The following is a 14985-nucleotide window of genomic DNA, read 5'->3' as shown; positions in this document are numbered from 1 at the left end:
TACTTTAAATTAATTTCTTCGTACGCAGACAGATTTTGACGAGAGATTTTATTTTTCCATTTATATAAGAAATTATACTGGATACATTCACACCATTTTTACCGACTTTAGCCATCCTTGCCCGACTGTTCACTTTAAAAAGATTACCAGTATACCTAAATATATAAGTGTGTATACAGTATTTTTATTATTACTCAGGTACATAAGTGGGTCAATTATGAGTCTATGCTGGAAAAATGCTTTGTTGGAAAACTGAAAACAACTCCCATACAAAAGAGGGGTAAGTGAATCAAAATTTAAAAAAGTAGATGTTGCATTAAGTAAACTGTCATTTTATTGTTGGATTGTGTGCTAATGTTGTATTATTTTTTCCAGGAAGTGTGTCTTCCCTACTTCGCCTCAAACCTAGTACTCCTAATGGTAAGTGTTGTTACCATTACATTACATCTGCCTGTTACCTAAGATCACTTTCTTGGAATTCCAAATCTCTAATTTCAACATAATTTGACCTGTGTATTAGGATGTAAAAATAACCATTATTTCATATATTTTTCATCTGTGAGGCTTCCTATGTTTATTGTATGGTATAAATGATCTCTATACAAAAACCTTGCAAAACTGTTTGCTCATTATTGATTTTTGTGCATATCTTAAGTGATTGTTTTGTAACTTGGTCACATGGGTAAATGTGCCAAGGGCTCGGAGGAGTTCACTCGGCACTTTTCATCGGACCCTATTTGGCTGATTTATAGACCTTTGATTAAGGAAAAGCACCATTTTCCGCTGTTTCCGTTTAATAACTCTCGCAAATATTACCAAATTTTCTCAAAAGTTGGTAACATAGTTAAATGTCTGAGGGCTTTGGCCATGTTCGATCAGGACTATGATTGAACCCTATTTGGCTGAGTTATGGCCCTTTGATTAACATTAAGTTTGGGATATAGATTCCATAATTTGCTTGTTGAAATATGTTTTTTATGTCCTTTAGGTCCAGCCCAGCCCCATCCACCGATGGGACCACCCCCTCCCCCTGTCCCCAGTCCACCACGGTAACTATGATATCAAGAATGTTACATTCCTTTAACTGACATTAACGATACATTTCACGAAATAATAACTTTCTTCTTTCCCTTCACTTCCTCAGTGAAGGTTTCACAAATTTGGTTTTTGTATAATAGCACACATGCATTTCTATTGATAACAAATTAAATATGAGATAAATATTAATGCTACTATTATAACAGTTACCGAGAGGCATTTTAGGATAAACTGACTTTGGACTCAAGAATATAAAAATAAGCACTGCCAACCCAAAATTAAATTGCACCTTCAAGAATCCAAAGTCATTAATATGATTGAACAATCCATTTTAAAAGCTCAGTAGAACCAGTATTGATTATTTTGGCATTTGTATTCTACAGCTACAATTACTTCGTTAGTTTCAAAGACAATGATGTAATTTTCTTTAAACAGCAAAACAAAACAAAAATGATGTTACAATCAATAAACCAGGAGGAGATAACTCCTGACTTGGTGGCTGTAATGTAATGGAGTTTTGTATTTTTTTCTGCCCTACAGGTTTGATTGGTACCAGAATGATAAGACCGTCACACTTGTGGTTTATACTAAATGGAAACAGATGAGAAAGGAGAACATTATCATAGATAGGACAGGACGGGACCTGACAGCCTGGGTGTATATAGAGGACCATACCTTCACCATACATGTAGGTATGTACTGACAGCCTGGGTGTATATAGAGGACCATACCTTCACCATACATGTAGGTATGTACTGACAGCCTGGGTGTATATAGAGGACCATACCTTCACCATACATATAGGTATGTACTGACAGCCTGGGTGTATATAGAGGACCATACCTTCACCATACATGTAGGTATGTACTGACAGCCTGGGTGTATATAGAGGACCATACCTTCACCATACATGTAGGTATGTACTGACAGCCTGGGTGTATATAGAGGACCATACCTTCACCATACATATAGGTATGTACTGACAGCCTGGGTGTATATAGAGGACCATACCTTCACCATACATGTAGGTATGTACTGACAGCCTGTGTGTATATAGAGGACCATACCTTCACCATACATGTAGGTATGTACTGACAGCCTGGGTGTATATAGAGGACCATACCTTCACCATACATGTAGGTATGTACTGACAGCCTGGGTGTATATAGAGGACCATACCTTCACCATACATATAGGTATGTACTGACAGCCTGGGTGTATATAGAGGACCATACCTTCACCATACATATAGGTATGTACTGACAGCCTGGGTGTATATAGAGGACCATACCTTCACCATACATATAGGTATGTACTGACAGCCTGGGTGTATATAGAGGACCATACCTTCACCATACATATAGGTATGTACTGACAGCCTGTGTGTATATAGAGGACCATACCTTCACCATACATATAGGTATGTACTGACAGCCTGGGTGTATATAGAGGACCATACCTTCACCATACATATATAGGTATGTACTGACAGCCTGGGTGTATATAGAGGACCATACCTTCACCATACATGTAGGTATGTACTGACAGCCTGGGTGTATATAGAGGACCATACCTTCACCATACATGTAGGTATGTACTGACAGCCTGGGTGTATATAGAGGACCATACCTTCACCATACATTAGGTATGTACTGACAGCCTGGGTGTATATAGAGGACCATACCTTCACATACATATGGTATGTACTGACAGCCTGGTGTATATAGAGGACCATACCTTCACCATACATGTAGGTATGTACTGACAGCCTGGGTGTATATAGAGGACCATACCTTCACCATACATATAGGTATGTACTGACAGCCTGTGTGTATATAGAGGACCATACCTTCACCATACATATAGGTATGTACTGACAGTCTGGGTGTATATAGAGGACCATACCTTCACCATACATGTAGGTATGTACTGACAGCCTGGGTGTATATAGAGGACCATACCTTCACAATACATATAGGTATGTACTGACAGCCTGTGTGTATATAGAGGACCATACCTTCACCATACATATAGGTATGTACTGACAGTCTGTGTGTATATAGAGGACCATACCTTCACCATACATATAGGTATGTACTGACAGCCTGGGTGTATATAGAGGACCATACCTTCACCATACATATAGGTATGTACTGACAGTCTGGGTGTATATAGAGGACCATACCTTCACAATACATGTAGGTATGTACTGACAGCCTGTGTGTATATAGAGGACCATACCTTCACCATACATATAGGTATGTACTGACACCTGGGTGTATATAGAGGACCATACCTTCACCATACATATAGGTATGTACTGACAGTCTGGGTGTATATAGAGGACCATACCTTCACATACATATAGGTATGTACTGACAGTCTGTGTGTATATAGAGGACCATACCTTCACCATACATATAGGTATGTACTGACAGCCTGGGTGTATATAGAGGACCATACCTTCACCATACATATAGGTATGTACTGACAGCCTGGGTGTATATAGAGGACCATACCTTCACAATACATGTAGGTATGTACTGACAGCCTGGGTGTATATAGAGGACCATACCTCACCATACATATAGGTATGTACTGACAGTCTGGGTGTATATAGAGGACCATACCTTCACCATACATATAGGTATGTACTGACAGCCTGGGTGTATATAGAGGACCATACCTTCACCATACATATAGGTATGTACTGACAGCCTGCGTGTATATAGAGGACCATACCTTCACCATACATATAGGTATGTACTGACAGCCTGGGTGTATATAGAGGACCATACCTTCACCATACATATAGGTATGTCACTCAGCCTGCATGTTCATAGAGGACCATACCATCACCATACATATAGGTATGTACTGACAGTCTGCGTGTATATAGAGGACCATACCTTCACCATACATGTAGGTATGTACTGACAGTCTGTGTGTATATAGAGGACCATACCTTCACCATACCTATAGGTAGATGAGTGTGTTAATGTAGATTTTGGACAAGTTTGGTAAACCTAATTTATCAGATTATTTTCTCAGGACTTACAAATACATTTGTACATAGTGATTGTAGTTGTTTGAAGGTTATTAGTCTGATTACTTTTGGTCCAAGTTACCTGTGTATGACCAGTAAATGAGTTACTCAGTCTACCTTTCATTGGTGATGAGTAATCTACCTTAGTCAGGAATAGACACAGTTTTAATGGTGTGAAATTGTAACTTTGCTATTACGCCTCGCCCTAGGTTAAAGTGCTAATGAACTTTGTACATTCATAACATGGCAAGAAAAAGTTTAATGACATCATGTCATCAATACAATGATATCACAATATCTATGACAATTCAGTCACATCATATTGGGGTAAGAGGAAAATAATCATTCACCCTTGTGGAAATAACACAGGAACAATCTCAACCCTTGTGGTCAGATTCCTTCTTTAGCTGTCAAACTTGAGTCTTGCAGAGTCTTTTACAACTTAAGAATTTTGACCCTTATATTGAGATCCCACTGTCCTATCTTTGGAGATTAGTTAGGTTCTTGTACTACTACTCTGTTGAATTGATATCAATGTTGTGGGGTACATATATGATTTGTTATTTTGCAGATTTAGAAGATGACATCACTGATGAATATGAAGGTAATAACGTTAATCATTATCTGAATAATATGCCTATATATATTTAGATAATACTGATATGTTATTTGTCTTTAAAACTAAATGTATTTGAAGTTATGTGCTGCAATCTGTCACAGTTGAACCTTGTTAAGTCATTTCAATAGAAATATTTTTTGGTTTCCACTGAACAAACTGCCTTGCATCCTCAGAAACCCACAGTTGATCGCGCTGCACTACGCTACACTTATCATCCTGTAAGTGTTGCTAAGTGTAGTGCGATCAGCCGTTGGTCTCTGACAATGACTGCATTGGTACATTGGCATTAGTTTGTGTAAGTTGGGCACTCCAATACAGTAAGGTTTGCCGCTGTCTCAATATAAGAAAAATTTATGCTGCATTTCTTAAGTATTAAGTTGATGTGTACGAGAAAATGTGTTTGTTTCCCCTGATTTCTGTGATACATGTGGTTGTCTCCCCTTTTACAGTGACGGTACAGAAACAGACAGGGAAGACAGAGTTAGTGTTACAGAAACAGACCACAGGACAGCAGTGGCGTGGACTGGGCAAGTTCCTGGACGGACATAGCTCCTACACACCGACAAATGATAAAGGTAACAAATTATTTACATTAGTAGAAAACCTACAGTTCATACATATAAAATCTATTTTTCTTACAAGTGTAGAGGTTTCTTTAAACTTGGTAATACAGTTAGATTTCTTACAGGCTTGTTAGGCATTATTTCTGAATTATAAAGGAGAGTTATGGCCCTTTATTGAGTTTTTCAGTTACTCAGACATGCCAATGTTATTTTATTGATCTTTTCTACAGTCTGTTTCGAAATCAAATGACTTAAGCTATATAAATTTTCTGAACTTTTACTTCTATCAGGTCTTTGTTTCTAACATGATATTAAAACATTAATCGCTGTTTTAAGATTTATTATACATACAGATTTGATATACATGTATAGATGATGTCATGTTGATAATAAATGCAGTTTCACGTAATTACTGTTTCTTAGGTTTGGTATATAGCAGCTGCTGTATGTCATCTGTAATTACATGTAACTGATGTTTTTTAGGTCTGGTATATAGAATCTGCTCTATGTCATCTGTAATTACATGTTATTGTTGTTTCTAGGTTTGGTATATAGAATCTGCTCTATGTCATCTGTAATTACATGTAATTGTTGTTTTCTAGGATTGGTATATAGAAGCTGCTCTATGTCATCTGTAATTACATGTAACTGATGTTTTCTAGGTTTTGTATATAGAAGCTGCCATTTTGAATCTGTTGTTTCTGTGTGTCGTTTTCTAGGTTTGGTATATAGAAGCTGCTCTATGTCATCTGTAATTACATGTAATTGTTGTTTTCCATGTTTGGTATATAGAAGCTGCTCTATGTCATCTGTAATTACATGTAATTGTTGTTTTCTAGGTTTGGTATATAGAAGCTGCTCTATGTCATCTGTAATTACATGTAACTGATGTTTTCTAGGTTTTGTTTATAGAAGCTGCCATTTTGAATCTGTTGTTTCTGTGTGTCGTTTTCTAGGTTTGGTATATAGAAGCTGCTCTATGTCATCTGTAATTACATGTAATTGTTGTTTTCCATGTTTGGTATATAGAAGCTACTCTATGTTATCTGTGATTACATGTAACTGATGTTTTCTAGGTTTGGTATATAGAAGCTGCTGTATGTCATCTGTAATTTCATGTAACTGATGTTTTTTAGGTCTGGTATATAGAATCTGCTCTATGTCGTCTGTTATTACATGTAATTGTTGTTTTCTAGGTCTGGTATATAGAATCTGCTCTATGTCATCTGTAATTACATGTTATTGTTGTTTCTAGGTTTGGTATATAGAAGCTGCTCTATGTCATCTGTAATTACATGTTATTGTTGTTTCTAGGTTTGGTATATAGAAGCTGCTCTATGTCATCTGTAATTACATGTAATTGTTGTTTTCTAGGTTTGGTATATAGAAGCTGCTCTATGTCATCTGTAATTACATGTATTGTTCGTTTTCTAGGTTTGGTATATAGAAGCTGCTCTATGTCATCTGTAATTACATGTATTGTTTTTCTAGGTTTGGTATATAGAAGCTGCCATTTGTCATCTGTAATTACATGTAATTGTTGTTTTCTAGGTTTGGTATATAGAAGCTGCTCTATGTCATCTGTAATTACATGTAATTGTTGTTTTCTAGGTTTGGTATATAGAAGCTGCTGTATGTCATCTGTAATTACATGTAACTGATGTTTTTTAGGTCTGGTATATAGAATCTGCTCTATGTCATCTGTAATTACATGTTATTGTTGTTTCTAGGTTTGGTATATAGAAGCTGCTCTATGTCATCTGTAATTACATGTAATTGTTGTTTCTAGGTTTGGTATATAGAAGCTGCTCTATGTCATCTGTAATTACATGTAATTGTTGTTTTCTAGGTTTGGTATATAGAAGCTGCCATTTGGAATCCGTTGTCTCTGTTAACCATGATACAAAGCTCTTGTGTGTAAGTCTGCCTCCTGGCACCTGTATGTGTGTACCTGTCGGTTACCATGTACATGTACGTCACAATGTCGAGGGTAAGTAATGTCAGTACCTCTAAAGACTTTGTCTGTATGTATGTATATTCTGACACATCTAGTATGACTACCATACTTAGTTTTCTGTACATATTCACAAAGATGTAGAGGAATATTGTGGCCATGTGGTTAAAGTGTCCCAGAATTTCACCACTGACAATCACCTCAGGTTCTTATATTGGGAACCTGCATAGGTAGTTGTCAAGTTAAAACCATAGGTTTGTGATTTTCTCTTGGTACTCTGGCTTCTTCTACCACTAAAACCTGGCACATCTATGAGTAACACTGGCTTTCAAACATGGAATAACTTTACCAAATTAATATGTAGATATTATTTTGAAAACTTAAAAATACTAAACTTTTACGTTTTATTTCTGAACTTAAGTGACTAATAATGCCTATGTGCCTTTCATTGTTCAGAGATATAGTTTTGATTAAACACATGCAGGTAAAATTATGATATAAGTATTCAGAAACAAAGATTGGACATATGATTATTGGGAAGTGCTTTACAAAGACCATGCTGTACAGAATACACCCTTAATAAGCTTAACCATTGTTTATTCCAGGTGTGATGGTAGAGCGAAGTTACACAGTCGTCCAGCCCTTGCTCGGGACACAAGACACTGACCATCGGCTAACGCAGGGAAAGGTGTTCTACTTGATGATCAAGATTTACACGGACGGAGCGATAACTCCATGGATAAACTCGTTAAGGCCAGGTAAGTTAACGATGATTTTATTAGATATTTCATATCACAATTATATAAACCTAATATTAAATTGAAATTTTCCTCATGGTAGCTATATACCAAAATCTTGCATACCTTTAAATGTATTAAAAGAACTTTATCAAAGTGTGATGATTATAAATCATGTTCTGTGATGTATTGTAGGTGATTCTATAGAAGTCAGCCAGTATGAGGGAAACTTCAGAGAAAGTCGACTCGATGGGCAAGGTGACCTCATCATGTATGCTGCTGGAACAGGCTTCACGCCGATGGTGGGACTAATCAACCACTGTTTATCACAAAACACCAATAGGTAAGGTTTCAGCCTCACTTTCAATTTCACTTTCCTTCGGACCAGGTGAGCTTATGCGATACCGTGGTTTCTGGTGCCCTGCATTCGTCAACAATCAATTTCTTCTCCATAACAGCTGGTCGGAATTTAACAAAATTTGACTGATAGCATCCTTATGAGCTACTGAAATTGTATGAATTTGTCGGGCTGATCCCCCAAAAGGGCCAAAAGGGGTCAATTCGGCTAATTTCATATAAACAACTTCTTCTCTGAAACTAAGCATGGAATAGCACTCATAATGCAATGGTAGCATCCTTATAGGTTAGGGATTCAAAATTGTACAAATGATATGGGGCTGACCCCGGAGGCCTGAGGGGCAATTCCAAAATATGTCAACATTCATATAAAAAAAACTTCTTCTCTGAAACTTCTCATTTAATAACACTCATAGTCATATGGTATTCATCATTATTGTTGGGATTCAAAATTGTGGGGTCAATTTTGCGATTTCTAATTGTAATAGTTTTTGTGATAATTGCTAAAAAATAACAGGTGAGTGATACAGACCCTCTGGGCCTCTTATTGTAATTAAATTAATTTGTAGATGACATTCATTTCTGTGGAAATTCTTGTTCAGATTATATCCATGTATCAAATATTTTGTTGAGATATTAAAATGGATTGAATAAAAAATTATATCATAATGGTTTTCAAACATTTTTTTCCAGGAAAGTCAAATTAATGTTTTTCAATAAAACGGAAGATGACATATTATGGAGAGAGCACCTAGACAGTATATCAGAGAAAAATGAATGGTAAGTAATTCAGTCAACCATGATCAGATGGCAATGTAATAGACTTGCCTTTCACAAGATTCCAGAAATAGATATCAGAGTATAGTAAAACATGGTTAAAGCAAACCTTTGGGACCAACAAAATCACTTCAATATAAGCATAGTTTATAGGAACCTTGACAGGTAACGAAAATTGCTACATTATAATCACGAATTCGTTGTAAACATGTTCGTTATAAATATGTTTTACTTTAGTAATTTTCCAATCACATAGACTTTGACTTCTCATGCACAAACATGATTAGTAACTTATTTCATGAATATCATAAAGTAACTTGTGTATAAACAAAAACACCATAAAATGGGTAAATCTAAAATAATTTATTGGAACTTATCTAATGATAATAAAGTAACTATACCCAACTATTTTATCTTTTTTACAGGTTTTCAGTGCAATATGTACTATCGGAGCCAGGTAGCAGCTGGACAGGTTCTCACGGGCGGATCTGTGAGGATCTGATGACAAGTTTTAGTCCATTCACAGAGGCCAAAACAGACACTCTTATATGTGCCTGTGGCCCTACACCATTTACTAAGTCTGTTATACAGTAAGTATATCAGGGAACGTCCTCAAACTTCAGTAAACCAACTTTCTCCAACATTTTGTAGTTTCAGTTTTAAAACAGAGATTTACTTTTTGGTCATAAAAAATGAATTAAAATACCTTTAAAACATGGGCAGACAATATGTGGATTTTACTTTGATGATAATATTTGTGTAAACAATTTAAATCACTGACAGAAAAATGAATTTTAATACAGTATTGACAAACACTGACAGTAAAGGTTTATATTGTTGCCAGGTAACTGATTTAAATGCCATGTGCCAAAGTATTTCATTTAATCATTGTAAACCTTTTCTGTGTTTGTTTCTCCAGATTAGCTAAAGACATAGGATACAGTGATGATAACCTGCACGCCTTTCTAGGATGATCCACGTTATCAAAATCTGTAGGATTAAATTGTATCAGGAATAGATATTTATATTGTGAGATGGAATGTTATCATACATAACCTGAAAAAAGTCAACGCCAAAAGTCTACAGAATTGTCTGTACCATAGAAGATTGTCTTCAGGGTAATCCGTGAAAGTCTACAGCGTAATCTTTACAGGAAAATTTACCATGTATACATAAAAGTCTACAGGAGAGACAGCAAGAAAGTGACTTCATGTACCCTGAAGGATATCCTAAAGATGAATTGACAGTTTACCAGCAGTCAATCAAACCGCATGGGTACTGCTTTGCATTTTGCATTGTGTATATGCTTCAACATTTACTCCTGACGTTGAACTGGTACACCTGGGTGTGAGATCATGAGGAGCGACTAAATACCATCTGGGGATCAGATAATTGACAACAAAATTCCACAGGATAATGTAATACCATCTTGGGATCAGACAATTGACAACAAAATTTTACAGGATAATATATAACAAAGTTGTAAGATGTACCCTTGGGGATATCCTAAAGGTTAACCAGTGACGATGTATAGTCCTCAGAATAGCTGATGTGACGTGGCTATTCCGATAATTCTGTATCGTAAGAACAGGGTGATTCACAGTGTTATGTTCTAGACAATGTGTGTACATGTGTGAATTTATTGATATAGTATAAATATATTTACAATAAGGACACAAATGATTTCCAGGAAACTTCTATTTTTGCAGAATAATCAGTATTGAAGAAAAAATTTAAGATTTCATAACTTCACATTTTGATTTCATTTCATGTCATCTGTAGTTTTCTAGCAAGTACTTTTAAAGTAGTCCATAATGTTTTACAATATGTAGCATGGAGTTAGAACATACTGCTAGAATCAAGCAGAAAGAAAATACACACTGCTGAAGCTAAACATCACAATGATACACTGCTAAAGTTTAGCATTAAATTGGTACACACTGCTAGCATTTAGCAGTAAGGAAGTACACACAATAGTGATATTGCTAGTGCTTTAGAATTTAGGAACTACACAATGCTAGATTTAAGCATTTTAGAAGTACACACATCTAGAGTTGGGTGTTACTAGTAAACTAGTTAGTACGCACTGCTTGTACCAATGTCGATACAGTAGTACCTCACTGAAGTTTAGCAGTAAGTTGGTCCTCATTGTTTGTGTTTAGATGTAAGGAAGTATTATTACTGTATATGAAATCATTCTCTGCTAGAAATTAGCATCAATACACACTAGCTATAGCTTAAAAGTACTTTAGTGCTTCATGCTACTTGAATGTAGCAGTTAATGAACCACACTTTCAGTCCAGTCCAGGATTAAGAGACGTATGCCATTGAAGAAAAATATTGTCACAGTTATTCCTTCAGTATTATCGTTTTCATGTGTATAATTCCCATATACTTTATAAAGAAAGGAATCAAGAATCCTACTATGGAAGCAGCAGTGATATGAAATCCATTCCCACTCTAGCTAGTAATTATGTACAGTATATTGTACTATGTGTTATAATTGTGTGTATTGTAAGGGGAGACGACTGTAGCTAGGTCGTGTTCCAGCTGTGGCATTCAGTGTTATTCCATTACTGGATGATCTCATCACCGACTCCACAGGTTATCTTTATTGTATTATTACACACATGCAACATTTTAAATGAGATTTTTAAAATGTCAGCTGAAGTCATATTTATTGAACATGTCATTAACTTTTAGTCCACTTTCTGGGTTCATATTCATAAAGGTGCAATATTTTTAGCTCATCTTACAAAATGTCTGATGAACGTTTCTGTGATCTTGCTGAATATATTTATATAATTTTGTTTATGACCATTTAGATCCTAAATCCAACACTCATTGGTAAGTCCTTATTTTATATTATTTTCTTTTCAATTTCTACGTACAGTATCTGAAAACTTTTTTTTTTTTTTTTTTTTTTGAAATGTGAAGGTTTCGTTTCTAGGAAATGAACCTTATAGATAGTACAGTAATATCTGTCTTAACAACCACCTCTATATATAACGACTACCTGTTTAATATGACCACTGTTTGGGTACAAATTGGTCAATTGTAACTTAATTTGGCCAGTGGATAAAGGTCACTTGGCTATGAAGACTTTCTTTGCTATGAAGACCATTTCTTGTCTTTGTCCCTTGGGTGGTCATTATATACAGGTTTGTGGGTGGTCATTATTATATAGACAGGTTTGTCCCTTGGGGTTCTTTCTATACAGGGGGGTGGTCTTTATATACAGGTTTGTCCCTTGGGTGGTCATTATATACAGGTTTGTCCCCTTGGGTGGTCATTATATACAGGTAGACTATATTTTGGTTGTTAAACATACTAGATTACCCTTGCTATAAGATTTAGTTATCAACATCTTCAAAAGGTTTGCTTGATTTCATAGAAAATCTTGCTATAAGATTTATACAATGCAAGTTTTACAATGCAAGTCAGTGGATACAGGTCACTCTGGTCAGGGGAATGTGGAAGTCTTTGATGTTTGTTCATCCACATAAACTGTACCCTCACTCATACACTGTATTCTCATGGTACCATTGGCTAATACAATATCATGCTTCAATCATAGAGTATCTCGAGTTTAAGATGTATCATAATTCAAGTCTTTCTGCTTTCTTCAGTACCAGGAATAGAATATTACTAGTCCCAAGCACGTGTAACTTGTTTGCTTCCATTCAACTTCAAGGTTTCCCAACCAAAGCACCATGGTAACCTGTATCCCGGGGGATTTGTGTTTTTTCTTTAAAGTGTGTAATATGTATCATTCACATTCATAATAAAGAATATGTTATATAGATACATATTTATATTAAATATATATATTTGAACAGATATATGTACATATTGTGAAATAGAAAATCATTTATAAAGAGAACTACAAATAGATAAATCATGTTTGTTGTTTTTAAATTCATAAATGTATGCATGCCCCAGTTGCCCCCATCCTCGATATTTCAGGGGTTACTATTACTGTCATAATATCCACTCCTGAAATATGTCATAGTAAATTTGAAGGCATTTCGAGAGAGAGAAAACTGACCAATTACAGAAACTTCGTTTATAGAGAGAGACGCACAACTTCAAAGCCATACAGTCAACTAAAGTGTACCGTTATTAGATTCTTTTGATGTAAATTAAATGACCAAACTACCTGTCTCATCTTCTGTTGCACATGGAGCCTTCAGTTTTGTTATAGCATTTTCCAGGGGTGGATATTATGACAGTGATGGTAACACATGGAATGTTAAGGATGGCATGGCCGTAAAGGTGAAATTCATTTTCAGTGTCAAAACTGATTGTTTTTTAAGAGTTGCTTCCCTTTGACTTCAGGAAGGCTAAAACTTACAGATGGGTCCAAGAGCATGCTATACATTTATTAAAAAGGTGTCCTCATTCCAATGATATTACAAGATCAGTTATATTGGTGTACACACTATTCTGTAAACTATAACTTGCATATTTTAAAAGTACCATGGACCCTCCATAATCCGGACACCTTCGTTCCCAGCCTAAATCGTCTGGATTACGAGTTTTCCGGACTGCCGAATTCCGTGTTCATAGTCAATTAAATTGTCACGTACGAGTTACTCCCCTTAACCTTGTAATTGATGATAGGCTTTTTCTGTAATATACGTGTATTATAATAAATACTTCGTTTGTTATGTTTTATAGGTGTTGGTTTTTTTAGCCCACCATCATCAGATGGTGGGCTATTCAAATCGCCTTTCGTCCGTGGTCCGTCGTCCGTCCGTCCTTCCGTCCGTCCGTCCGTCCGTCCGTCCGTTAACAATTCTTGTTACCGCTATTTCTCAGAAAGTACAGAAGGGAGCTTTCTCAAATTTCACATGTAGGTTCCCCTAGGGCCCTAGTTGTGCATATTGCATTTTGGGACCAATCGGTCAACAAGATGGCCGACTGGCGGCCATCTTGGATTTTGATAGTTAAAGTTTGTTACCGCTATTTCTCAGAAAGTTTTGAAGGGATCTTTCTCAAATTTCACATGTAGGTTCCCCTAGGGCCCTAGTTGTGCATATTGCATTTTGGGACCAATCGGTCAACAAGATGGCCGACTGGCGGCCATCTTGGATTTTGATAGTTAAAGTTTGTTACCGCTATTTCTCAGAAAGTACTTAAGGGATCTGTCTCAAATTTCACATGTAGGTTCCCCTAGGGCCCTAGTTGTGCATATTGCATTTTGGGACCAATCGGTCAACAAGATGGCCGACTGGCGGCCATCTTGGATTTTGATAGTTAAAGTTTGTTACCGCTATTTCTCAGAAAGTTTTGAAGGGATCTTTCTCAAATTTCATATGTTGGTTCTCCTAGGGCCCTAGTTGTGCATATTGCATTTTGGGACCAATCGGTCAACAAGATGGCCGACTGGCGGCCATCTTGGATTTTGATAGTTAAAGTTTGTTACCGCTATTTCTCAGAAAGTTATGAAGGGATCTTTCTCAAATTTCATATGTTGGTTCTCCTAGGGCCCTAGTTGTGCATATTGCATTTTGGGACAGATCGGTCAACAAAATGGTCGACTGGCGGCCATCTTGGATTTTGATAGTTAAAGTTTGTTACCGCTATTTCTCAGAAAGTTTTGAAGGGATCTTTCTCAAATTTCATATGTTGGTTCTCCTAGGGCCCTAGTTGTGCATATTGCATTTTGGGACAGATCGGTCAACAAGATGGCCGACTGGCGGCCATCTTGGATTTTGATAGTTAAAGTTTGTTACCGCTATTTCTCAGAAAGTACTTAAGGGATCTTTCTCAAATATCATATGTTGGTTCTCCTAGGGCCCTAGTTGTGCATATTGCATTTTGGGACCAATCGGTCAACAATGATGGCCGACCGGCGGCCATCTTGGATTTTGATAGTTAAAGTTTGTTAC

The 14985-nt window shown here is 36.4% G+C and overlaps 1 protein-coding gene across 4 annotated transcripts in view; it reads left to right on the top strand.

Moving 5' to 3' along the window:
• Window positions 1-12188, top strand: part of LOC138328709 (cytochrome b5 reductase 4-like) — a 45683-nt gene extending 33495 nt beyond the window's left edge. For all 4 annotated transcript variants that reach the window (XM_069275492.1, XM_069275490.1, XM_069275491.1 and 1 more), the window contains 12 exons: window positions 199-280; window positions 376-420; window positions 989-1049; window positions 1579-1730; window positions 4656-4688; window positions 5153-5278; window positions 7116-7256; window positions 7826-7978; window positions 8153-8300; window positions 9008-9094; window positions 9517-9681; window positions 10011-12188. In XM_069275492.1, the coding sequence (XP_069131593.1) occupies window positions 199-280; window positions 376-420; window positions 989-1049; window positions 1579-1730; window positions 4656-4688; window positions 5153-5278; window positions 7116-7256; window positions 7826-7978; window positions 8153-8300; window positions 9008-9094; window positions 9517-9681; window positions 10011-10065 (1248 nt within the window). In that variant the 3' untranslated portion in view covers window positions 10066-12188. The remainder of the gene's footprint in view (window positions 1-198; window positions 281-375; window positions 421-988; window positions 1050-1578; window positions 1731-4655; window positions 4689-5152; window positions 5279-7115; window positions 7257-7825; window positions 7979-8152; window positions 8301-9007; window positions 9095-9516; window positions 9682-10010) is intronic.
• Window positions 12189-14985: the final 2797 nt, after the last annotated feature.

Source organism: Argopecten irradians, chromosome 1 (assembly GCF_041381155.1).
Source record: "Argopecten irradians isolate NY chromosome 1, Ai_NY, whole genome shotgun sequence".
NCBI lineage: Eukaryota > Metazoa > Mollusca > Bivalvia > Pectinida > Pectinidae > Argopecten > Argopecten irradians.
The sequence above is the reverse complement of the archived record's forward strand: the minus strand, read 5'-3'. Positions and strand labels throughout refer to the sequence as shown.